The 25,042-nt window shown below is 46.2% G+C and overlaps 1 protein-coding gene across 1 annotated transcript in view; it reads right to left on the bottom strand.

The window, feature by feature from the left end:
- LOC137365642 (protein FAM227A-like) overlaps positions 1 to 25,042 on the bottom strand; it is a 130,026-nt gene that overhangs the window by 21,453 nt on the left and 83,531 nt on the right. The window contains exons 9-11 of the mRNA XM_068028011.1: positions 22,765 to 22,881; positions 22,438 to 22,541; positions 3,560 to 3,707 (exon numbers count right to left, since the gene is read on the bottom strand). Coding sequence (XP_067884112.1) covers positions 3,560 to 3,707; positions 22,438 to 22,541; positions 22,765 to 22,881 — 369 coding nt within the window. The remainder of the gene's footprint in view (positions 1 to 3,559; positions 3,708 to 22,437; positions 22,542 to 22,764; positions 22,882 to 25,042) is intronic.

Genomic DNA, 25,042 nt, shown 5'->3' with positions numbered 1-25,042 from the left:
AAGGAGTGTTCTCTCTCTCTCTCTCTCTCGCGCGGCTTGTTCTCTCACTCTCTCACGCGAAGGAGTTCTCTCTCTCTCTCGCGCGATGGAGTGTTCTCTCTCTCTCTCTCACGCGCGAAGGAGTGTTCTCTCTCTCTCTCTCTCTCACGCGCGAAGGAGTGTTCTCTCTCTCTCTCTCTCTCTCTCACGCGCGAAGGAGTGTTCTCTCTCTCTCTCTCTCTCACGCGCAAAGGAGTGTTCTCTCTCTCTCTCTCTCTCACGCGCAAAGGAGTGTTCTCTCTCTCTCTCTCTCTCATGCGCAAAGGAGTGTTCTCTCTCTCTCTCTCGCGTGGCTTGTTCGCTCTCTCTCTCACGCGAAGGAGTTCTCTCTCTCTCTCACGCGAAGGAGTGTTCTCTCTCTCTCTCTCTCTCACGCGCGAAGGAGTGTTCTCTCTCTCTCTCACGCGCGAAGGAGTGTTCTCTCTCTCTCTCACGCGCGAAGGAGTGTTCTCTCTCTCTCTCACGCGCGAAGGAGTGTTCTCTCTCTCTCTCACGCGCGAAGGAGTGTTCTCTCTCTCTCTCACGCGAAGGAGTGTTCTCTCTCTCTCTCACGCGAAGGAGTGTTCTCTCTCTCTCTCACGCGAAGGAGTGTTCTCTCTCTCTCTCACGCGAAGGAGTGTTCTCTCTCTCTCTCACGCGAAGGAGTGTTCTCTCTCTCTCTCACGCGAAGGAGTGTTCTCTCTCTCTCTCACGCGAAGGAGTGTTCTCTCTCTCTCTCACGCGAAGGAGTGTTCTCTCTCTCTCTCACGCGAAGGAGTGTTCTCTCTCTCTCTCACGCGAAGGAGTGTTCTCTCTCTCTCTCACGCGAAGGAGTGTTCTCTCTCTCTCTCACGCGAAGGAGTGTTCTCTCTCTCTCACGCGAAGGAGTGTTCTCTCTCTCTCTCACGCGAAGGAGTGTTCTCTCTCTCTCTCACGCGAAGGAGTGTTCTCTCTCTCTCTCACGCGAAGGAGTGTTCTCTCTCTCTCTCACGCGAAGGAGTGTTCTCTCTCTCTCTCACGCGAAGGAGTGTTCTCTCTCTCTCTCACGCGAAGGAGTGTTCTCTCTCTCTCTCACGCGAAGGAGTGTTCTCTCTCTCGCGCACGAAGGAGTGTTCTCTCTCTCTCTCTCTTTCTCGCGCGGAGAGTTCTCTCTCTCTCGCTCTCTCTCTTTCTCGCGCGAAGGAGTGTGTTCTCTCTCTCTCTCTCTCTCTCTCTCTCTCTCCTGCGCGAAGGAGTGTTCTCTCTCTCTCTCTCTCTCTCCTGCGCAAAGGAGTGTTCTCTCTCTCTTTCTCGCGCGAAGGAGAGTTTTCTCTCTCTCTCTCTCTCGCGCGAAGGTGTGTTCTCTCTCTCTCTCGCGCGAAGGTGTGTTCTCTCTCTCTCTCTCTATCTCTCTCTCTCTCGCGCGGAGTGTTCTCTCTCTCTCTCTCGCGCGAAGGTGTGTTCTCTCTCTCTCTCTCTCTCTCTCTCGCGCGCGGAGTGTTCTCTCTCTCTCTCTCTCTCTCTCACTCTCACTCTCTCTCGCGCGATGGAGTGTTCTCTCTCTCTCTCTCTCTCTCGCGCGTGGAGTGTTCTCTCTCTCTCTCTCACGCGGATTGTTCTCTCTCTCACGCGAAGGAGTTCTCTCTCTCTCTCACGCGAAGGAGTTCTCTCTCTCTCTCACGCGAAGGAGTGTTCTCTCTCTCTCACGCGAAGGAGTGTTCTCTCTCTCTCTCACGCGAAGGAGTGTTCTCTCTCTCTCTCACGCGAAGGAGTGTTCTCTCTCTCTCTCACGCGAAGGAGTGTTCTCTCTCTCTCTCACGCGAAGGAGTGTTCTCTCTCTCTCTCTCTCGCGCGCGAAGGAGTGTTCTCTCTCTCTCTCTCTCTCGCGCGCGAAGGAGTGTTCTCTCTCTCTCTCTCTCTCTCTCTCTCTGTCTCTTTCTCGCGCGGAGAGTTCTCTCTCTCTCGCTCTCTCTCTTTCTCGCGCGAAGGAGTGTTCTCTCTCTCGCGCGCGAAGGAGTGTTCTCTCTCTCTCTCTCTCTCTCCTGCGCGAAGGAGTGTTCTCTCTCTCTCTCTCTCTCTCTCCTGCGCAAAGGAGTGTTCTCTCTCTGTCTCTCTCTCTCTCCTGCGCAAAGGAGTGTTCTCTCTCTTTCTCGCACGAAGGAGAGTTCTCTCTCTCTCTCTCTCGCGCGCGCGAAGGTGTTCTCTCTCTCTCGCGCGCGAAAGAGAGTTCCCTCTCTCTCTCACGAAGGACAGTTCTCTCTTTCTCTCTTGTGAAGGACAGTTCTCCCTTTCTCTCTTGCGAAGGAGAGTTCTCTCTCTCTTTCTCTCTCATGAAGGAGAGTTCTCTCTCTCTCTCACAGCAGGACTCTCCCTCGTGAGAGAGAGCGAGAATTCTCTTTCGCGAGAGAGAGAGAGAATTCTCTTTCACGAGAGAGAGAGAGAGAGAGAGCGAGAATTCTCCCTCGCGAGAGACAGAGAGCGAGAACTCTCCCTCGCGAGAGACAGAGCGAGAAATCTCTGTCGCGAGAAACAGAGAGCGAGAACTCTCCCTCGCGAGAAACAGAGAGCGAGAAATCTCCCTCATGAGAAACAGAGAGCGAGAAATCTCCCTCGTGAGAGACAGAGAGCGAGATCTCTCCCTCATGAGAGAGAGAGGAAGAACTCTCACTCACCGCGAGAGGGAGAGGGAACTCTCACTCACAGAGAGACAGAGCGAGAACTCTCCCTCGCGAGAGACAGAGCGAGAAATCTTCCTCGCGAGAAACAGAGAGCGAGAACTCTCCCTCGTGAGAGACAGAGCGAGAAATCTCCCTCGCGAGAAACAGAGAGCGAGAACTCTCCCTCGTGAGAGACAGAGCGAGAAATCTCCCTCGCGAGAAACAGAGAGCGAGAAATCTTCCTCGCGAGAAACAGAGAGCGAGAAATCTTCCTCGCGAGAAACAGAGAGCGAGAACTCTCCCTCGTGAGAGACAGAGCGAGAAATCTCCCTCGCGAGAAACAGAGAGCGAGAAATCTTCCTCGCGAGAAACAGAGAGCGAGAAGTCTCCCTCGCGAGAGACAGAGAGCGAGATCTCTCCCTCATGAGAGAGAGAGGAAGAACTCTCACTCACCGCGAGAGGGAGCGGGAACTCTCACTCACAGAGAGAAAGAGAGAGAACTCTCACTCACAGAGAGAAAGAGAGAGAACTCTCACTCACAGAGAGAAAGAGAGAGAACTCTCACTAAGTGTGCGAAAGAGAAAGAGAAGTCTCACTCAACGCGCGAGAGAGAGAGAACTCTCACTCACAGCAAGAAAGAACTCTCACTAAGCGTGCGAGAGAGAGAGAGAACTCTCACTCACAGTGGGAGCTCTCTCCCTTTCATGTATGTGCTGTGAGTAAGAGTTCTCTCTCCCTCTCGCTGTGAGTGAGCACTCTCATTCACACAAGAGAAAACAATGCATTAGTTTTCAGCTATGTGTTCTGTACCTGTCACAGCCCATTCCGCTGTCAAATAGCCGTGTGCTTGACAGGCCTTGCTGAAATTTTTACTGGTCATTGGTAACCACAACTCCATGACTCACCAAAACAACTGGATGACTCATCATTGAGTTGGTTGATATCGCCTTCCACAGATGATTTTTGCTGAATCTTGGAATTTCTCTTTGTTTTCCAGGAAGAGCTTCGTGACAGCTTCGGTAAGGTGCTGAAAGATTTTCTTTGTGCAGTTGGCTGAACAAGGAAAAAGAGTATAGCTCGTGTTAAGAGTGTTTGCACTTTTTGTTAAATTTTGAGAATTTGTGTTTTAAAAATGAAGAATTCCATAGATGCTGGAGGTTCGGGTGTTTTTTTTTTTAAAAAGAGGTCACCAGAAGGTTTGGGACTGAGTTTGACCTGTAAACCGTTACTGGAAGGCATCTGTTTTCAAAATAAAAACCTAACAGCGGTTGTTTTTGAGTTGGAGAGATGTTTACAAAGAAGTGACAAGCCAAGATTTATGGTTGTCAAGAGGTATGCTTCTGGAAAGTTTAGGTTTCAATTTAAGCTGTTAAAAAAAGCCAGTTGATTGCCAGTAACAGAAGAAAATGCAGCCAGCTCAGTTTTTCTCTTGAAAGGAAATCTTGCATCAAGCGTGTTTCCTATTTCCTCCTGTATTTGAAGAAACCTTTACTGCTACATTTCTGCTGTAAGACCTAACTGAAACCTCCTGTTGCTGCATCTCTTAGAAAGCCTACCCAAACTGATCTTCAACATTGTCTGGAAGGAACTGTTCTGGGAAGATCCTATTGACAGCCGCCTGTTCGCATTTGGGACGCCTAACCAAAACAAAGGACATCTTTCCATACCTTCGTTTCAGCCTAAGTGTTTTTTTAATTATTCCTTCTATTTCTTTGTAACAGATGTAAACAAAAATCCCTTTTATTTTTCCCGGTTCACCAGTGTATATGTATGTGTGTGTGTGTGTGTGTGTGTGAGGGCTAGGATAAATAAGGTGCTTTAATATTGCAATTTGTGTGCACGTTTTACTTCATTATTTGTTAAAATTTGATTTCTAATAAATTGATAATTTTTTTGTTCATTAAAGAAACCTAGTTGGTGTGCTTTATTCTGGGGAAAAATAGAGTCTATAATTGACTGTTTCGGTAAGTGGGAAATTTTAAATATATGTTGTGGCCTGTGGAGAAGTGGGACTGGAATAAACAGTGCACTCCTCCTGCCTCGGTTGTTATATATCATTGGGGGCTCTTGTCAGGGTTAACCCAATGCCGACGAAGTTCAATTGTAAGTGGGGTAATAATAATTGAAAAACAAAAATAAAGGAACCGGGTTTCTTCAATGTCTTCAACAGTTGCTGTGACTTTTGTGGGGATGGAGGATGTAACCCCGAGTGACTTGCTGAACTTAACTAAGGTTAAGCTAATAGCATTGGCAGCACAATTGGGGTTAGAGTTAAAACCAGGAGCTAAGAAAGCAGACATAATTGAAGTAATAGCACAACAGGTAATGCATTTGGGGAGGGAAACAAACTAAGGGAATACACAATAAACGGGAGGATACTGAGAGGGGTAGAAGAAATGAGAGACCTTGGAGTGCATGCCCACAGGTCCCTGAAGGTGGTAGGACAGGTAGATAGAGTGGTGAAGAAGACATATGGAATGCTTTATTTTATTGGTCGAGGTATAGAATACAAAAGCAGGGATGTAATGCTGGAACTATACAAAACGCTGGTTAGGCCACAGTTGGAGTATTGCGTACAGTTCTGGTCTCCACATTACAGGAAGGACATAATTGCTCTGGAGAAAGTACAGAAGAGATTTACAAGAATGTTGCAGCTATGAGGAAAGATTGGATAGGTTAGGGTTGTTTTCCTTAGAACAGAGGCGGCTGAGGGGTGACTTAATTGAGGTGTACAAAATTATGAGAGGCCTAGACAGAGTAGACAGGAAGATCCTGTTTCCCCTAGTGGAGAGGTCAATTACCAGGGGACACAGATTTAAGGAGATTGGTAGGAGTAGAGGGGACATGAGGAAAACCTTTTCCACCCAGAGGGTAGTGGGTGTCTGGAATTCACTGCCAGGATCGGTGGTGGAGGCAGAAACCCTCAACTCATTTAAAAGGTACCTAAACATGCACCTGAAGTGCAAGGTTACAGACCAGGTGCTGGAAGGTGGGATTAGATTGGGTGGCTAGTTTTTTCGGCCGGCGCAGACACGGTGGGCTGAATGGCCTCCTTCTGTGCCATAACCTTTCTATGGTTCCAACATTTCGAATCAGAAGAAGAAAGCAAATCAGAGGGTAGTGCAGTTGAATTGGCTAAAATTCAGTTAGAAACTTAAGCTTCAACAGAAAAAAGAAACAGAAATAAGAAAACTTGAGCAGGAAAAAGAATTGAAAAAACTTCAGTTTGAATTGGAAAAAGACGTGACAATGAAAAAACTGGAGTTTGAGGAAAGGGAAAGAGCAAGAGAAAGAGAAGGAAATAAATTCAAATTAAAAAAGATGGAACCAAGACAAAAGAGTGGTCTTGACGCCAGTGAAGATTCTGGTGAGGAAGAATCTGACTCCAGCCCAGGACCCAGCGGAAAGCTGTTTAAATTTATCCAAGCTCTCCCTCGGTTTGAGGAAAAGGACGGAGAGGCATTTTTCATTTCTTTTGAAAAGATAGCCAAACGAATGAAATGGCCAAAGGAAAGCTGGACACTGCTTATGCAAAGCAGGTTGATGGGCAGAGCTCATGAGGTTTATGCCATGCTTTCTGAAGAGATTTCTGCAGATTATTTAAGTGGCAAAAAAGGCTATTCTTGCTGCATATGAGTTAGTCCCTGAAGCTTATTGACAGAAACTGCGGAACCTCTCGAGATTGTCTGGGCAGACATATTTGGAATTTGAGAGGGTAAAGTGAGTTAATTTTGATCTTTGGATACGGGCGCTAAAGATGGAAGCCACGTATGAGAACCTTAGGGAACTATTTCTCTTGGAAAAATTTAAAAATTCTCTCCTCCATAGGTAAGAACCCATGCAAAGAACCAGAAGGTTTCAATGGCCAGACAGGCAGTGGAAATTGATTATTATGAGCTTGTGTATAATCCCAAACCCTTTGTCCACCACTCCACAATCCAAGAAGGATAGAAGATGGGAGGGTGAAAGGAAAGCAAGCAACCGGGAACAAGAAGGGACAGTTGTGAATGCCCCGGGATCTCCTCCTCAGTCCAGAAAGGAAGGTGCTGAGGGTGGAAGTGAGATCCGCAAGCCTAAGTGTTATCGTCGTCATAAGGTGGGACATTTTCCTGAAGAATGCTGGAAGTTGCGAGGCAAACCCATGGGACTTATTGGGGTACACAAAGCTAATGCAGAGAAAGGGGTCCTGACCGAGAGTACATCAGATCAGGCAGTAGCTTTGATGGCAGCTGTAAAGCCAAATCCAAAAACCAATGTGAATGCAGGGCTTGTGAATAAGATATTTGAGTTATAGGGAATTCCTTATCCCTCAAGTGCGGCAGGCAAACTTATAGTGACACTTAGGGATACAGGAGTCACCCAAACTCTTTTGCTGGGAAAAGACATAACATTTCCACCAGATAGTGCACTGAATGCTAAGGTTTTAGTAAATAGAATTGCAGGGATTATATACCTGTACCTTTGTATTGGGTGCACCTACAGTATGACCTAATGTTTGGAACTGGAACTGTAGGAGCTTGCCAGTAGATGGAGTTGACCTACTCCTGGGAATGATTTGGCCAGAGTGAAAGTAGTACTCCAGTAGTCACTGAAAAACCAAGTGAAGTCAAAGAGACAGAAGTTACAGGAAACGATTCCAGGAATTTTTCTTTCATGTGTAGTAACCTGAGCAATGGTTAAACAAGTTACATTGTTGGAGGTAAAATTGGCACCACAGACAGATAGCCGAATATCTGAAACTTTCTTTGGGGATTTAGATAATCCAAAGGAAATGTCTAATAAATCTTCTCTGATCACAGCTTAGCAAGCTGATCAGCTCAAACAGAAGCTCGGGCAAAAGGAGCTCCAGAAAGTTATTATGTTAAAGATGGGGTTCTGATGAGGAAGTGGAGACCTCCTCACAGACCTGCAGATGAAGAATGGACGGTTGCTCGTCAGATAGTGGTACCACCAAAGTATCGCTGGGAACTATTAAGGTTAACGCATAAAATTCCTATAGTGGGACATGTGGGGATCCAGAAGACCAAATCACATACAAGTCAACATTTTTACTGGCCAAGTCTTTCCAATGACATGGTGCAGTTTTGTAAAACATGTCGTACGTGCCAGATGGTGGGAAAACTGCAACCTGCCAGAAAACTAGCATCTCTAATTCCCATACCAGTTATTGGGAAACCATTTAGTCGGGTGTTGGTAGACTGTGTAGGACCCTTACCGAAAACAAAAGCGGGACACCAATATATACTCACTATCATGGATATGGCTTCTCCATTCCCAGAGGCCATTCCCTTGAGAACAATTCCTGTTAAGGTCGTGGTAGAGAAGTTAACCCAGTCCTTCACTAAATATGGATTACCGATTGAGATTCAGTCGGATCAAGGTTCCAATTTTATGTCTAAAATTTTTCAGGAAGTTATGGGTAATCTGGGTATAACACAGTTAAAGTCTTCAGCATATCACCCACAGACACAAGGGGCTTTAGAAAGGTACCATCAGACCCTCAAAACGATGATCAGGGCATACTGTCAGGAATATCCCCATGATTGGGATAAAGGACTAGACTTTCTTTTGTTTGCCACGTGGGATTCACCTAATGAGTCTACAAGTTTTACTCCTTTTGAATTAGTTTACGGACATGAGATAAGAGGCCCCCTAAAACTAATTAAAGAAAGGTTTTTAGAACAGAGGGATGAATCTTTTGTAATAGATTATGTATCCATGTTCTGGCAATGGCTCAAGAGAGCTTGCAAAGTGGCTCAAGGACACCTTAAAGCTTCCGAAACAACTATGAAAAATGGGCAGACAAGCACGCTAAGACGCAAACACTTCAACCAGGGAATTAGTATTACTACTTTTACAGGGTGAACCGTTGAAAGGATGGTTCAGTGGTCCATATAAAGTAGTCAAGAGAATTGGTAAGGTAAATTATTTGATCGACAGCCCAGATCTCCGGAAAAAGAATCGACTGTGTCATAGCAATATGTTAAAACAATATTATCGCCAGGAGCAGGATAAGCAAGCACAGGTATGTCAGGTAATAGGGACAGCGAAGGATGAAAGAGCTAGTGAGGATGAGGCAGAAGGAGGTCTAGACAATTCTCAAATTGAACTTCCTACTATCCGGTTAGCTAATACTGAATTGTGAGGGAGATTGGACACTATACTTTCATATTTAGATGCAGAACAATGAGAAGACCTAACAAGGCTACTCACAGTATTAATAAAAGTCTGTAGGGATAAGCCAGGATGTACAACCTAAGCCAAACAATATATGGATATTGGGGAATCCGTTCTGATTAAACAGCATCCTTACTGCTTACTACTGGAAAAGCATGGTTTGATTGGAGACAGTCAGCATGGCTTTGTGAGGAGCAGGTCATGCCTCACAAGCCTTATTGAATTCTTTGAAGATGTGACAAAACACATTGATGAAGGAAGAGCAGTGGATGTGGTGTATATGGATTTTAGCAAGGTGTTTGATAAGGTTCCCCATGGTAGGCTCATTCAGAAAGTGAGGAGGCATGGGATACAGGGGAAGTTGGCTGTCTGGATACAAAATTGGCTGGCCCATAGAAGACAGAGGGTGGTAGTAGATGGAAAGTATTCAGCATGGAACTCGGTGACCAGTGGTGTTCCGCAGGGATCTGTTCTGGGACCTCTGCTCTTTGTGATTTTTATAAATGACTTGGATGAGGAAGTGGGACATTGACAGGATGTAGAGCTGGGCTGAGAAGTGGCAGATGGAGTTCAACCTGGAAAAGTGTGAAGTGATTCATTTTGGAAGGTCGAATTTGAATGCAGAATACAGGCTTAAAGACAGGATTCTTGGTAGTGTGGAGGAACAGAGGGATCTTGGGGTCCATGTCCATAGATCGCTCAAAGTTGCCACCCAAGTTGATAGGGTTGTTAAGAAGGCGTATGGTGTGTTGGCTTTCATTAACAGGGGGATTGAGTTTAAGAGCCGCGAGGTTATGCTGCAGCTCTATAAAGCCCTGGTTAGACCACACTTGGAATATTATGTTCAGTTCTGGTCGCCTCATTATAGGAAGGATGTGGAAGCTTTAGAGAGGGTGCAGAGGAGATTTACCAGGATGCTGCCTGGACTGGAGGGCATGTCTTACGAAGAAAGATTGAGGGAGCTAGGGCTTTTCTCATTGGAGCGAAGAAGGATGAGAGGTGACTTTATAGAGGGGTACAAGATGATGAAAGGCATAGATAGAGTGGATAGCCAGAGACTTTTTCCCAGGGTGGAAAGGGCTATCACCAGGGGGCATCATTTTAAGGTGATTGGAGGAAGGTTTCGGGGAGATGTCAGAGGTAGGTTCTTTACACAGAGAGTGGTGGGTGCGTGGAATGCGCTGCCAGCGGTGGTAGTAGAAGCAGATACATTAGGGACATTTAAGCGACTCTTGGATAGGTACATGGATGATAGTAGAATGAAGGGTAGGTAGTTAGTTTGATCTTAGAGTAGGTTAAAGGTTCGGCACAACGTCATGGGCCGAAGGGCCTGTACTGTGCTGTACTGTTCTATGTTCTATGTTCTATGTTAAGTCCAGAGAAATAGGCCAGGTAAAAGCAGAAATCCAATACATGCTGGAAAAGCATCTAATTGAATCCAGTCAAAGCACCTGGAGTTCACCAATAGTATTAGTGCCTAAACCTGACGGTTCAACTAGACTTTGTGTAGATGCAGAAAAGTTAGTGCAGTAACAAAGGCAGACTCCTACTCAATCCCTTACTTGGAAGATTGTATTGGCAGAGTGGGTAGTGCCATGTTTCTTACAAAAATAGATTCGTTAAAGGGATACTGACAATTTCATCTAACACCCTGAGCTAAAGAAATATCGGCTTTTGTCACACCGGATGGTCTTTTCCAGTGCCGAGTGATACCATTCAGGCTAAAAAATGCCCAAGCAACCTTTCACAGATTGATGAACCAAGTGGTAGCCAGTGTTCCTAACTGTGTGGTTTACTTTAATGATGTGTTGGTATACAGTGACATTTGGAAGGACCACGAGAAACAACTAGAAGCTCTGTTTAAAAAATTTACAATCAGCAGATTTAGTAATAAACCTTGCCAAAAGTGAATTCGCAAAAGTGAAAGTGATCTACCTTGGGCATATAGGAGGGCAAGGATAAGTGTTGCCAAGAACAGCGAAAGTGCAAGGATTGGTGGAGTTCCATACCCCTAACACTAAGTGAGAAATCATGATGTTTTGGGGGATCTGTGGTTTCTACCGCATATTTGTAGCAGATTTCAGTACTGTAGCTGCTCCACTAACAGATTTGCTACAGAAAAAGAAAACCAAGGTAGTGTGGTCAGGGGAGTGCCAAGCATCTTTTGAGAAGCTGAAGGCCATTTCGACTAATGAACCAGTGTTGGCAGCTCAAAATTTCACTAAGCCCTTCAAGATAGCAATTGATGCTCGTGACCAAGGGGTCGGTGCAGTCCTGTTACAAGATGAATCAGGTATAGAAAGACCTGTGGGATACTTTTCCAAAAAGCTAAATTGGCACCAAAAACTATATTCAACAGAGGAAAAAGAAAGCTAAGGTCTATTATTGGCTCTTAAACATTTGAAGTCTATGTCTATCACAATTATAGAGACACAGTGGTATATACTGATCATAACCCCCTAACCTTTGTGGAACAATTTAAAATCCAGAATGCCATAATATTCCAATGGAGTTTATTATTACAGCCCTATGACTTAAAAATTGTCCACATTGCAGGCAAAAATAATGTTATTGCAGATGCTTTATCGAGAATTTTACTTTGAGTTATATGAGGGCAAAGATGGCACAAAGCAAGATTGTATTAACTACAGGGAAAGAGTGAATGGGGATGAGTGTGAAAATGTGTTTTATAAAATGTTTCCAACTTCTGTTTTTTTATACATTGTAATGAAACGCATTTTAAAATGGCATTTCAGTTCTACAAAGTTTTGTACAAGTTTTTCCATTTTTTGGTTAAATCTTTAGAATTTGCATTTTAAAAATGAAGAATTGCATAGATGCTGGAGCTTTGTTTTTTTAAAAAAAAGAGGAGCTCACCAGAAGGTTTGGGATTGAGTTTGGCCTGTAAACAGTTACTGGAAGGCAACTGTTATCAAAATAAAAACCCAGCAGGGTTGTTTTTGACTTGGGAGAGGTGTTTACAAAGAAGTGTCAAGCCAAGATTTACGGTTGTTAGGAGGCTTGCTTCTGGAAAGTTTTGGTTTCAATCAAAATGTTAAAAAAAACCAGTTGATTGCCGGTAACAGAAGAAGATCCAGCCAGATCAGTTTTTCTCTTGAAAAGAAATCTTGCATCAAGTGCGTTTCCTATTTCCTCCTGTATTTGAAGAAACCTTTACTGCTGTAAGACCTAACTGAAACCTCCTGTTGCTGCATCTCTTTGAAAGCCTACCCAAACTGATCTTCAACATTGCCCGGAAGGAACTGTTCTGGGAGATCCTAGTGACAGCCGCCTATTTGCATTCAGGGCACCAAACCAAAAAAGAAAAGTACATCTTTCCATACCTTCTTTTCAGCTTGTGTTTTTTTTTATTATTCCTTCTATTTCTTTGTAACAGCTGTAAACAAAAATCCCTTTTATTTTTCCCAGTTAACCGGTGTGTATGTATGTGTGTGTGTGAGGGCTAGGATAAATAAGAGGCCTAATATTTCAATTTGTGTGTATGTTTCACTTCATTATTGGTTAAAACTTGGGTGATAATAAACTGATAATTTTTTTGTTTATTAGAGAAACCTGGTTGGTGTGCTTTATTCTGGGGAAAAATAGAGTCTATGATTGACTGTTTCAGTAAGTGGGAAATTTTAAATATATGTTGTGGCCTGTGGAGAAGTGGAACTAGAATAAACAGTCCACTCCTCCCACCTCGGTCATAACACTTTTCAGGTGGGATAAGCCAACATCAGAACCGAAGCAATCTCAATCAGGCCTGCCATTCTACACCAAATTAAATAAATGATTCAATCATTGAAACCCATCCTAAATCATCCCAGACACTGCAAACTGCTCTTTTTTTGAATGTATTCAAACTTCACATAGGAGGTGAGATGTCAAACAAACTAGATAGTTATGGGATGGTATGAGGGAGTCAGCACAGATTGATGGAAGTGCTCTACCGATATTGTGCAGGTTGATGGTGAGGGCAGTTCTAGTGTCTGGGGTATATTTTGGTCATTCTATCTCAGCAAGGGTTTAGATGTCTTGGAAAAACTTCAGGGAAGAGAGACCAGTGTGGTTCCTAGCCTTGGGTGACCAAGATATGAAGAAAGGCTCAAGAGAATAAATTTATATTCGCTGAATTTTCAGATCTACTTCACCATCGCCTCTCTCAACCCCTCCAGTGTGGTCAGACTGCTTGTGAAACATCCAGTCGGGATGAACTGATGTTTCCTCCAGTAAAACATTGGGAAGACTGACGTCATTGTTTATGGTTTCTGCGCCAAATTCCGGTCCCTTGCCACTAAGTCCATCCCTCTCCATGATCACTGTTTCAGGCTGAACAGGACGGTTTGTACCATCGCCATCGTATTTGACCCTGAGCTGAGCTTGACTGCAATTCCATCCCATCACCGAGACCACCTACTTCTACCCTCCATAATACAGGAACACAGGAATTGCTGGACAATAAAAGACCGAGGTTCACCAAGCTTGTGATATAATCATATTGCAGGTGTTGATTAATCATAGCAATCAATTTCTTATCAAGTAGTTTACAACAAACCCAGACATGAAGCATGGAAAACCCCAAGTGCTGGAGAGCTTTGGTCCAAAGACCTCCCAGGCATGCAACATGTCACATCTGAAATTACTCATATACTGTATCCCAAAATAACATTTTGAAATAAATGTATCTAATTTGCATTTGATTGTGTCAGTACTGTTTCCACCATCTCCATAGGGAATCTATTTGATAGATTGATCACTCGTTCACTGAAATATGGCTTCCACAAATTATTTTTGAATTTAACCCTTTCAAGTGCAGCCGTGTCCTCTGGTTCTATTGTTCCAATTGCCTGTCCTTTCCCCTGCCTCAGCCACTCTGCTCCTGCAACCCTCCTACAGGCGGTGACTAGATGTGTAGATGAGGGTAAAGCAGTTGATGTAGGCTACATGGACTTCAGTAAGGCTTTTGATAAAGTCCTGCATGGGAGATTGGTTAAGAAGGTAAGAGCCCATGGGATCCAGGGCAATTTGGCAAAGTGGATCCAAGATTGGCTTAATGGCAGGAGGCAGAGGGTGATGGTCAAAAGTTGTTTTTGCGAGTGGAAGCCTGTGACCAGTGGTGTACCACAGGGATCGGAGCTGGGACCCCTGCTGTTTGTAGTGTACATTAGTGATTTAGTCGTGAATATAGGAGGTATAAAGTAAGTTTGCAGATGACATGAAAATTGTTGCAGTCGTAAATAGTGAGGAGGAAAGCCTTAGATTACAGGATGATATAGATGGGCTGGTAAGATGGGCAGAGCATTGGCAAATGGTATTTAATCCTGAGAAGTGTGAGGTGATGCATTTTGGGAGGACTAACAAGGCAAGGGAATATACAATGGATGGTAGGACCCTAGGAAGTAGAGAGGGTCAGAGGAACCTTGGTGTACTTGTCCATAGATCACTGAAGGCAGCAGCACAGGTAGATAAGGTGGTTAGGAAGGCATATGGGATACTTGCCTTTATTAGCCGAGGCATAGAATATAACAGCAGGGAGGTTATGATGGAGCTGCATCGTTAGGCCACAGCTGGAGTACTGTGTACAGTTCTGGTCGCCACACTATAGGAAGGATGTGATTGCCCTGGAGAGGGTGCAGAGGAGATTCACCAGCATGTTGCCTGGGTTGGAGCATTTCAGCTATGAAGGGAGACAGAAAAGGCTAGGGTTGTTTTCCTTCGAGTAGAGAAGGCTGAGGGGGCACATGATTGAGGTATACAAAATTATGAGGGGCATTGATAGGTTAGATAAGAAACAACTTTTTCCCTTGGCGGAGGGGTCAATAACCAGGGGGCAGGAAGTTTACAGGCGGTTTGAGGAAAAAAAATTTCACCCAGAGGGTGGTTGGAATCTGGAATACACTGCCCGAAGAGGTGGTAGAGGCAGGAATCCTCACAACATTTAAGAAGTATTTAGATGAGCACTTGAAACGCCATAGCATACAAGGCTACAAGCCAAGTGCTGGAAAATGGGATTAGAATAGTTAGGTGCTTGATGGCTGGCACGGACACGATGGGCTGAAGGGCCTGTTTCTGTGCTGTAAAGCTCTATGACTCTAAGCTTCTGTTACCTCCAGACTTGACTATTCCAATGCTCTCCTGGGCCAGCCGACCATCTTCCACTCTCCATAACCATCTGCTCATTCAAAAGTCTGTTGCCTGTATCTGAACTCATTTGAGACACCCCTGTACTGATTGACTTACATTGGCTCTCACTCCAGTAATGCCTCAATTCTAAAATTCTCATTCTTGTGCTCAAATCTTTCCATGGCCTTGCCCCATGCTAAATCTCTCTCACTTTCTACTCCTTTAAGATGATCCTTAAAGGCCACCTCTTTGTCCAAGTTTTTGTTATCTGTCCTATCTCCTTCTTTACCTCGGAGTCAATGTTTGCCTGATTTCACTCCTGTGAGGTGCGTTCAAATTGTTTACTACATTACAGGTGCTATATAAATGCAAGTTATCGTTGAATAAAAGGAGAGGTATGATCCAGTTCTTCAAGTAATGAAACACGGGGAGGAAATAAACAAACTATAGATAACTGGGAAACTGACCAAGGAATGGAAGAAATAAGCACAGAACTCTCAAATCTTGATCAAGGTCATAGAATAGAAAAGGGCGGTGGATGAGAAACAGACATCCAGAGAAGGGAATTGAATCGAGTGCAATTGCCATTTTTAAAGAAGCTGAAATGAGACCTGTTGGGAAGGGGTTGGGGGCTTGAGGGACATTAATAACAGTTTAATTTTTGCTCAAGCGATGTAGAGGAAGGAACACAGGGCTGATTCACCTCTTGACTGCAATGGCAGCTTATTACTGGGGGCGTTGAGTGGCTGCCCACACTATGGGAGTTAAATTGGATAACCCCTGAAAACAGGCGTATGGATCGCGATACTTAAATAAACCATGCCTGTTCATTGCAATAGAGGCAGCATGATTTTGAAGTCAAATTTGTGCTGCCTGCTGTTTTAAACGATTGCTGGGTGCAGCCAATGAACAGTACGGGGAGTGATGGTTGCTCGCATTAGCAGGGGTCCAATAACCCTAGCACCATTTAAAGGCAGCCGACACCCCTTAAAGAAAAGATGCATTGTGGACAGAATAGGTGTATTTCAGAAGTGACTATGTCCTGTGAAAACGTGAAGAATGGCTGACCCATAATAGGGTTTCTGATAATGCACTGGAGGCCTTGGTGGAAGAGGTGGTACAGAGGAAAGATGGCCTGTATCTGCAGGGGTGAGGGGCTGGCTGTCAGCTGGACCTCCAGATACATGTTCAGAAGGCAGTGGGAAGTAGTTGTGCCGGAGGTCAATGACGGGAATGTTGCTCCTCGAATGTTGATGCAGTGTTAGAAGATGTTCAGTGATCTCAAACTAGTTGTCAAGATTAGTGAGTTCATTTTCAATAGCCAGATCATATCAAGTTAACCACTAGCCTCATCCACTGTTCAATTCACTGCATCCTGATCACTCATCCACCAACAATCTCTATCGATTAGGACTCAACGCTACCATTCATATGCTTCACCTCACCCGCATACTCTTTGTACTGTGGCAAGTCTCACACCCAGAACTCATAGCCTGTACTCACTGGCAGCTACTCAACCATTACAGCCACATTACCCAAATAGCGCTATAAAGTGCTCATCTAAATACTTCTGTGAGGGTTCCTGCCTCTTCGGGCAGTGTGTTCCAGATTCCAACCACCCTCTGGGTGAAAACATTTTTCCTCAAATTCCCTCTAAACCTCCTGCCCCTTACCTTAAATCGATGCCCCCTGGTTATTGACCCCTCCGCTAAGGGAAAGAGTTTCTTCCTATCTAACCTATTAATGCCCCTCATAATTTTGTATACCTCAATCAGGTCCCCCCTAAGCCTTCTCTGCTCTAAGGAAAACAACCCTCGCCTATCCAGTCTCTCTTCATAGCTAAAATGCTCCAGCCCAGGCAACATCCTGGTCAATCTCCTGTGCACCCTCTTCAGTGCAATCACATCCTTCCTATAGTGTGGTGCCCAGAACTGTACACAGTACTCCAGCTGTGGCCTAATTAGCGTTTTATACAGCTCCATCATAACCTTCCTGCCCTTACATTCTATGCCTCAGCTAATAAAGGCAAGTATCCCATATGTCTTCCTAATCTGCCTGTGCTGCTGCCTTCAGTGATCTGTGAACAAGTATGGAAAGGCTGGCTATGCTTAGGGCAGGTTAGTCACCTGGTGTGGATGGCTTGCAGCCCAGGATGCTGAAGGAAGTTGGGGTGGAAATAGCAGAAGGATTGCCGTAATCTTCCCATCTTCCCTTGATACGGGGGAGGAGACAGAGAATAGGAGTGTGGCAAATGTGACAGCCTTATTCAAGAAAGAATGTGAGGACAGCCTGAACAACTACAGACCAATTAGTTTAACATCAGTGGTGGGTAAGGTTTTAGAAACAATTATCGGGGAAAAGAAAATCAGGAGGCACTTGGAGAGGTTTCACAGAATCACAGAATTGTTATAGCGTAGCAGGAGGCTATTCGGCCCATCGTGTCTGCACCAGCTCTCTGAATGAGCAATTCACCTAATGCCATTCCCCTGCCTTCTCCCCATCACCCTGCACATTCTCCCTTTTCAGATAAGTGTAATTCCCTTTTGAATGCCTCGATTGAAACTGCCTCGAAAACACTCTCAGGCAGTGCATTCCAGATCCTAACCACTCACTGCATGAAGAAGTTCTTCCTCGTGTCGCTTTTGCTTCTTCAGGATAGCCAGCACGGATTTGGAAAAGGCAGGTCATGCTTGATTAATCTAATTGAATTTTGTGTTGAAGTAAAGGTTGATAAAGGGAATGCAGTGGAAGTTGTCTACATGGATTTTAAAAAAGTGTTTGATAAAGTACCTCATAATAGGCTGGTTAAGAAAACTGAGGCTCATGGAACAGGAGGGTCAGTGTCCAATTAGATTTAAAAAATTGGCTTAAGGACAGAAAACAGCAAGTCGTGGTAAATGGTTGTTTTTCAGACTGGAGGATGGTAGACAGTGGTGTTCCCCAAGGGTCAGTGCCAGGACCCATTGCTTTTTTTGCTTTATATAGATGACTTGGATCTTGGAATGCAGAGCAGAATTTCAAAATTTACCGATGATACCAAACTGGGAGGAGTGACAGACAGTGAGGATGATACGAACCGCCTGCAACAGGGCATAGATAGGCTAGCAGAATGGGCAGAGAGGTGGCAGATGGAATTTAACACTGACTAGTGTGAGGTGATGCATCTTGGCAGAAGGGATGGGTTAAGGCAATATTGACTTAATGGTGCAGTTCTAAAGAGTGTGTAGGGACAGAGGGACCTGGGGGTGCAGGTGCATCAATCTTTGAAGGTGGCAGAATATATTGAGAGAGTGGTTAACAAAGTTTATGGGATCTTGGGCTTCATAAATAGAGCCATTGAGTAAAAAGCAGGGGAGTTATGCTGAACCCTTATAAAGCTCCAACTAGAGTATTGCATCAAGTTCTGGTCAACACACTTAAGGGAGGATGTGAGGTTCCTTGAGAGGGTGCAGAGGAGATTTCCCAGAATGGTTCCAGGATATTGGATGTTAATTACAAGCTTATGTTGGAAAAGCTGGGATTGTTCTTCCTGGAGCAAAGTGTATTGAGCGGAGATTTGATAGAAGTGTACAAGATTATGACAACCTTAGAAAAGGTAGACAAGGAGAAACTGTTCCCATTAACTGATGGTACAAGAACTAGGGAACACAGATTGAAGGTTTTGGGCATGAGATGCAGGGGGAACAGTCGCTGGAGCAAAATCCTGAAACTTCCTCCTTAACAGCGCTGTAGGTGTACCCGCACCAGATGGACTGCAGCGGTTCAAGAAGGCAGCTCAACACCACCTTCTCAAGGGCAATTATGGTTGGGCAACAAATGCTGGCTTAGCCAGCGAAGTCCACATTCCAAGAAATGCATAATAAAAAATATCCCACCAGGCACAGCTAGGGCCCAGAGTAAGGCCTTTAATTTGGAGGAAGTGAGTGGAGTTAAGGAGAAGATATTCAATGTGAGAACAAGTTCAGCCAGGTGGAGGAGGGTTTTGGTGGATGGGGACTGGTTGGGCCTTCGTTCAAGAAAGAAGTAGAGAGCTCTCAGACTGTATGGTGAACGATGGAGGAGTAGAGGGATTGGACATTCATGGTGAAAAGGAGATGGCTAGGGCCAGGAAACTGGAAAGTATTAAAGCCACAGACCTGATAGGTTAACTCTGTTTCTGTCTCCACAGATGCTGCCAGACCTGCTGAGTATTTCCAGCATTTTCTGTTTTTATTTCAGAGTTCCAGCATCTGATTTCACACTGCAATTACACTGCACCTTCAGTGGAGTTGCAGCACCATCACTGGTCAAAGGGTGCAGTCACAATGTAACAAGTTTACAGAAGCAGCTTTCATCATAACAGTGGGCAAAGAAATCTATAACTGTTGTGGAAAAATATTATGCATCAGCACCCGGTCAGGTTAACGCAAGAATTAAACTTGACCTTTATTCCACGTGAGCAATGCCACATGACATCAATTGATCATGTATTAAAAATCTGACATCCACACATTCTTCCTGTCAGCTTCACCAATCACAGTTTAGGAGGTGCTGCAGCTACAGACGAATGACTGGAGAGATTGATTACTCTATATCGACTATATGTGTGTGTGTATATGGTATATTGGAAAGTGAAAGGATACCAGCTGAAGCAGATGCAACTCTGCTGACTAAAAGAAATGTTGCTGGGACAAACAAACAGGCCAATGATGGTGAAATATCAGAAGAGGGTTGAGACAGTGGGTGCTGCCTAACAGAGAGGGAGTGAGTCAGTTTGTGTACAACAGGGAAGGAGAGAGTCTGGATTCTTTGAACAATATGGGGGGAGTGAGTCAGTTGGGTCTGTACAACAGAGGGGGAGTGAGTCAGTGAGGTCTGAGTGACAGAGTGGGAGTGAGTCAGTGGAATCTGTCCAACAGAGGGGGAGTGAGTCAGTGGGGTCTGAGTGACAGAGGGGGAGTGAGTCAGTGGGTTCTGCCCAACAGAGGGGGAGTGAGTCAGTGGGGTCCGAGTGACAGAGGGGGAGTGAGTCAGTGGGGTCTGAGTGACAGACGGGGAGTGAGTCAGTGGGGTCTGTCCAACAGAGGGGGAGTGAGTCAGTGGGGTCTGAGTGACAGAGGGGGAGTGAGTTAGTGGGATCTGAGTGACAGAGGGGAAGTGAGTCAGTGAGGTCTGAGTGACAGAGGGGGAGTGAATCAGTGGGGTCTGAGTGACAAAGGGGGAGTTACGCAGTGGGGTCTTTTTGACAGAGGGCGAGTGAGTCAGTGGGATCTGTGTGACAGAAGGGGAGTGAGTCAGTGGGGTCTGAGTGACATAAGGGGAGTGAGTCAGTGGGGTCTGAGAGACAGAGGGGTAGTGAGTCAGTGGGGTCTGAGTGATAGAGGGGGAATGAGTCAGTGGGGTCTGAGTGATAGAGGGGGAATGAGTCAGTGGGGTCTGAGTGACAGAGGGGGAGTGAGTCAGTGGGGTCTGAGTGACAGAGGGGGAGTGAGTCAGTGGGGTCTGAGCGACAGAGGGGGAGTGAGTCAGTGGGGTCTGAGTGAAAAGAGGGAGTGAGTCAGTGGGGTCTGAGTGACAGAGGGGGAGTGAGTCAGTGGAGGCAGTCCAATAGAGGGGGAGTGAGGCAGTGAGGTCTGAGTGACAGTGGGGGAGTGAGCCAGTGGGGTGTGAGAGACAGAGGGGCAGTGAGTCAGTGGGGTCTGAGAGAGGGGGAGTGAGTCAGTGGCGTCTGAGTGACAGAGGGGGAGTGAGTCAGTGGGGTCTGAGTGACAGAGGGGGAGTGAGTCAGTGGGGTCTGAGAGACAGAGGGGGAGTGAGCCAGTGGGGTGTGAGAGACAGAGGGGCAGTGAGTCAGTGGGGTCTGTGTGACAGACGGGGAGTGAGTCAGTGGGGTCAGAGTGACAGAGGGGGAGTGAGCCAGTGGGGTGTGAGAGACAGAGGGGCAGTGAGTCAGTGGGGTCTGTGTGACAGACGGGGAGTGAGTCAGTGGGGTCTGTGTGACAGAGGGGGAGAGAGTCAGCGGGGTCTGAGTGACAGAGGAGGAGTGAGTCAGTGGGGTCTGTGTGACAGAGGGGGAGTGAGTCAGTGGGGTCTGGGTGACAGAGGGGGATTGAGGCAGTGGGGTCTGTGTGATAGAGGGGGAGTGAGTCAGTGGGGTCTGAGTGACGTAGGGGGAGTGAGTCAGTGGGGTCTGATTGACAGGGGGGAGTGAGTCAGTGGAGTCTGAGTGACAGAGGGGGAGTGATGCAGTGGGGCCTGAGTGACAGAGATGGAGTGAGTCAGTGGGGTCTGTGTGACAGAGGGGACGTGAGTCAGTGGGGTCTGAGTGACAGAGGGGGAGTGAGCCAGTGGGGTGTGAGTGACAGAGGGGCAGTGAGTCAGTGGGGTCTGAGTGACAGAGGGGGAGTGAGTCAGTGGGGTCTGAGAGACAGAGGGGCAGAGTCAGTGGGGTCTGAGTGACAGAGGGGGAGTGAGTCAGTGGCGTTTGAGTGACAGAGGGGGAGTGAGCCAGTGGGGTGTGAGAGACAGAGGGGCAGTGAGTCAGTGGAGTCTGAGTGTCAGAGGGGGAGAGAGTCAGTGGGGTCTGTGTGACAGAGGGGGAGTGAGTCAGTGGGGTCTGTGTGACAGAGGGGGAGTGAGTCAGTGGGGTCTGTGTGACAGACGGGGAGTGAGGCAGTGAGGTCTGAGTGACAGAGGGGGAGTGAGTCAGTGGGGTCTGAGTGACAGAGGGGGAGTGAGTCAGTGGGGTCTGAATGACAGAGGGGGAGTGAGGCATGGTGGCAGTCCAATAGAGTGGGAGGGAGTCAGTGGGTTCTGAGTGACAGAGGGGAAGTGAGTCAGTGGGGTCCGAGTGACAGATGGGCAAGTGAGTCAGTGGGGTCTGAGTGACAGAGGGGGAGTGAGTCAGTGGTGGCAGTCCAATAGAGTGGGAGTGAGTCAGTAGGTTCTGTGTGACAGAGAGGGAGAGTGTCAGTGGGGTCTAAGTGACAGAGAGGGAGAGTGTCAGTGGGGTCTGAGTGACAGAGGGGGAGTGAGGCAGTGGGGTCCGAGTGACAGATGGGGAGCGAGTCAATAACGGTTTGTGTGACAGAGGGGGAGTGAGTCAGTGGGGTCAGAGTAACAGAGGGGAAGTGAGTCAGTGGGGTCTGAGTGACAGAGGGGGAGTGAGTCAGTGGGGTCTGAGTGACAGAGGGGGAGTGAGTCAGTGGGGTCTGAGTGACAGAGATAGGGTGAGTCAGTGGGGTCTGAGTGACAGAGGGGGAGTGAGTCAGTGGGGTCTGAGTGACAGAGATAGGGTGAGTCAGTGGCGTCTGAGTGACAGAGGGGGAGTGAGTCAGTGGGCTTTGTGTAGAACAGGGAGGGAGAGATTCAGGATTGTCTGTATAACAGAGGGGGTGTGATCCCCTCAGTCACTCATGCCCCAGCTGAATGCAGTGTTAATACTCCAGCAGGGATGGCTCAGAGGGAATGGTCTGTTCTCTATTCTCTATTCCTTACTCACCTCGCTGCTTCCTGATGTTGATGAGGATTTCTTGGATTTTGTCGATCCTGAATCTATGCTCTCTCTGGAGTTCCAATGAATATCACTAAGGGACAGTCTCGTTTCTGCAAAACAGATAAATCCAATGTTTTGGACAGAAAGGTGTCTTGTAGCAGACTGCTCATACACCCCTAATCATTGTTTAAGTGGTGCTGAAATAACTCAAATGGTAGAGCTAGACATTTAAAACATTGGGAATACTCAGGAAACAGGGAATTCAGGCAGAATGATTTTGTATGAGGCTTTCTCACTCCTTCTACCTGTCATCCATTTCCTTCTCCTGTTTACCTTTTTTTTTATCCTGGTCTGTGTCCTGTCCTGTCCGTGATTTCATATCTTTTACCTCCGGAGGCATCAAAGCAGCATAATTCCAGTTATTATAAATTCGTGGTGTTGGGTGCATCCCTGGAAAAGAGAAATGAGGCTCATTATGGATCAGGGGACAGAGGAATTGGACGTACTCAGTGATTTGGCAAGAGACTGAGAGAAAAAGTGGAGATCAAAGAAAGGGGGAAGGTTGGGGAAAGACAGACAGAGAGGGAGAGGAGGAGAGTCAGAGAGAGGGGAGAGAGAGAGAGACGGATGGGGAAAGAGAGACAGGGAGGAGGGAGAGAGAGGGAGACGGGTTGGGGGGGGGGGGGGGAGAAAGAGATGGAAGGAGGAGAGAGAGAGAGGAAGACAGAGAGAGACGGGGAGACAGAAAGAGAGAGAGACAGACGAGGAGAGAGAGAGAGAGACAGGGAGACAGAGAGGGAGAGAGACTGACGAGGAGAGAGAGAGAGAGAGAGAGAGAGAGAGAGAGACAGGGACAGTTGAGGAGAGAAAGAGAGACAGGGAGAGACAGGGAGAGAGATTTCAAGCACCAGGAAGAAGCAGGTGAGTTCGGAAACAACAGCTGCAGAGAAAGCAGTCAAGGCAGTCAAATCATCGTGCCTTAGAAGAACTGGAGGCTGTAACATCTTAAGGTCTACAAGCCTATTCCTTTCCAAGTCCACCAGTACAGCAAACCAACGTCTTGGTAATGAGACTACAAGCAATGAAAAGCCACCGCTTCGAGAGAATCCTGAAATGACTTTGATATACCACTCTGGCTATCGAATCCACCTAACTACGTTTCAGGAGTGAAAATGCCTTCTTCACTGGACCTGCAACAAATGCCTTTTCCCCAGGATAAACCAAAATCACATGACATATGAACTATTTCTTTGTTTGCAAATGGTAAAAATGCACTATCCTTTTTAATGGCTTTCTTTCGAGAGAGAGAGAGTGTGTGTGTGTTGTTACAAAAGCACGTGTTTTTGTCAAAAATATTTTTTTGAGAATTCATAGTCAAACTGAAGAAATGTTACAGCCATAGAGTCCATAGAGTTATACAGCACAGAAACAGGCCCTTTGGCCCATCATGTCTGTGCCGGCCATCAAGCGCCTAACTATTCTAATCCCATTTTCCAGCACTTGTATGCTATGGCGTTTCAAGTGCTCATCTAAATACTTGTTAAATGTTGTGAGGGTTCCTGCCTCAACCACCCCTTCAGGCAGTGCGCTCCAGATTCCAACCACCCTCTGGATAAAAATTTTTTTCCTCAAATCCCGTCTAAACCTCCTGCCTCTTACCTTAAATCTATGCCTCCTGGCTATTGACCCCTCCGCTAAGGGGAAAGGTTTCTTCCTATCTAACCTATCAATGCCCCTCATCATTTTGTACACCTCAATCATGTTCCCCCTCAGCCTTCTCTGCTCTAAGGAAAACAACCCCAGCCTATCCAGTCTCTCTTCATCGCTGAAATGCTCCAGCCCAGGCAACATCCTGGTGAATCTTCTCTGCACCCTCTCCAGTGCAATTACATCCTTCCCATAGTGTGGTGTCAGAACTGTATAAAGTACTCCAGCTGTGGCCTAACTAGCATTTTATACAGCTCCATCATAACCTCCTTGCTCTTATATTCTATACCTCGGCTAATAAAGGTAAGTATCCCATATGCCTTCCGAACCGCCTTATCTACCTGTGCTGCTGCCTTCAGTGATCTATGGACAAGTACACCAAGGTCTCTCTGACCCTCTCTACTTCCTATGGTCCTACCCTACATTGTATATTCCCTTGCCTTGTTAGTCCTCCCAAAATGCATCACCTCACACTTCTCAGGATTAAATTCCATTTGCCACTGGTCTACCCATCCTACCAGCCTATCTATATTGTCCTGTAATCTAAGGCTTTCCTCCTCACTACTTACGACACCACCAATTTTCATGTCATCTGCGAACATACTTATCACACCTCCTATATTCATGTCTAAATCACTAACGTACATTACAAACAGCAGGGGTCCCAGCACCGATCCCTGTGGTACGTCACTGATCACAGGCTTCCAATCGCAAAAACAGCCCTGGACCATTACCCTCTGCCTCCTGTCACTGAGCCAATTTTGGATCCAATTTGCCAAATTACCCTAAATCCCATGGGCTCTTAACTTCCTAACCAATCTCCCATGCAGGACCTTATCAAAAGCCTTATTGAAGTCCACGTAGACTACATCAACTGCTTTACCCTCATCTACACATCTAGTCA

This window comes from Heterodontus francisci, unplaced genomic scaffold, assembly GCF_036365525.1.
Source record: "Heterodontus francisci isolate sHetFra1 unplaced genomic scaffold, sHetFra1.hap1 HAP1_SCAFFOLD_938, whole genome shotgun sequence".
In the NCBI taxonomy this organism is placed as follows: domain Eukaryota; kingdom Metazoa; phylum Chordata; class Chondrichthyes; order Heterodontiformes; family Heterodontidae; genus Heterodontus; species Heterodontus francisci.
Note: the sequence above shows the minus strand (reverse complement) of the source record. Positions and strands in the feature narration are given on the sequence as shown.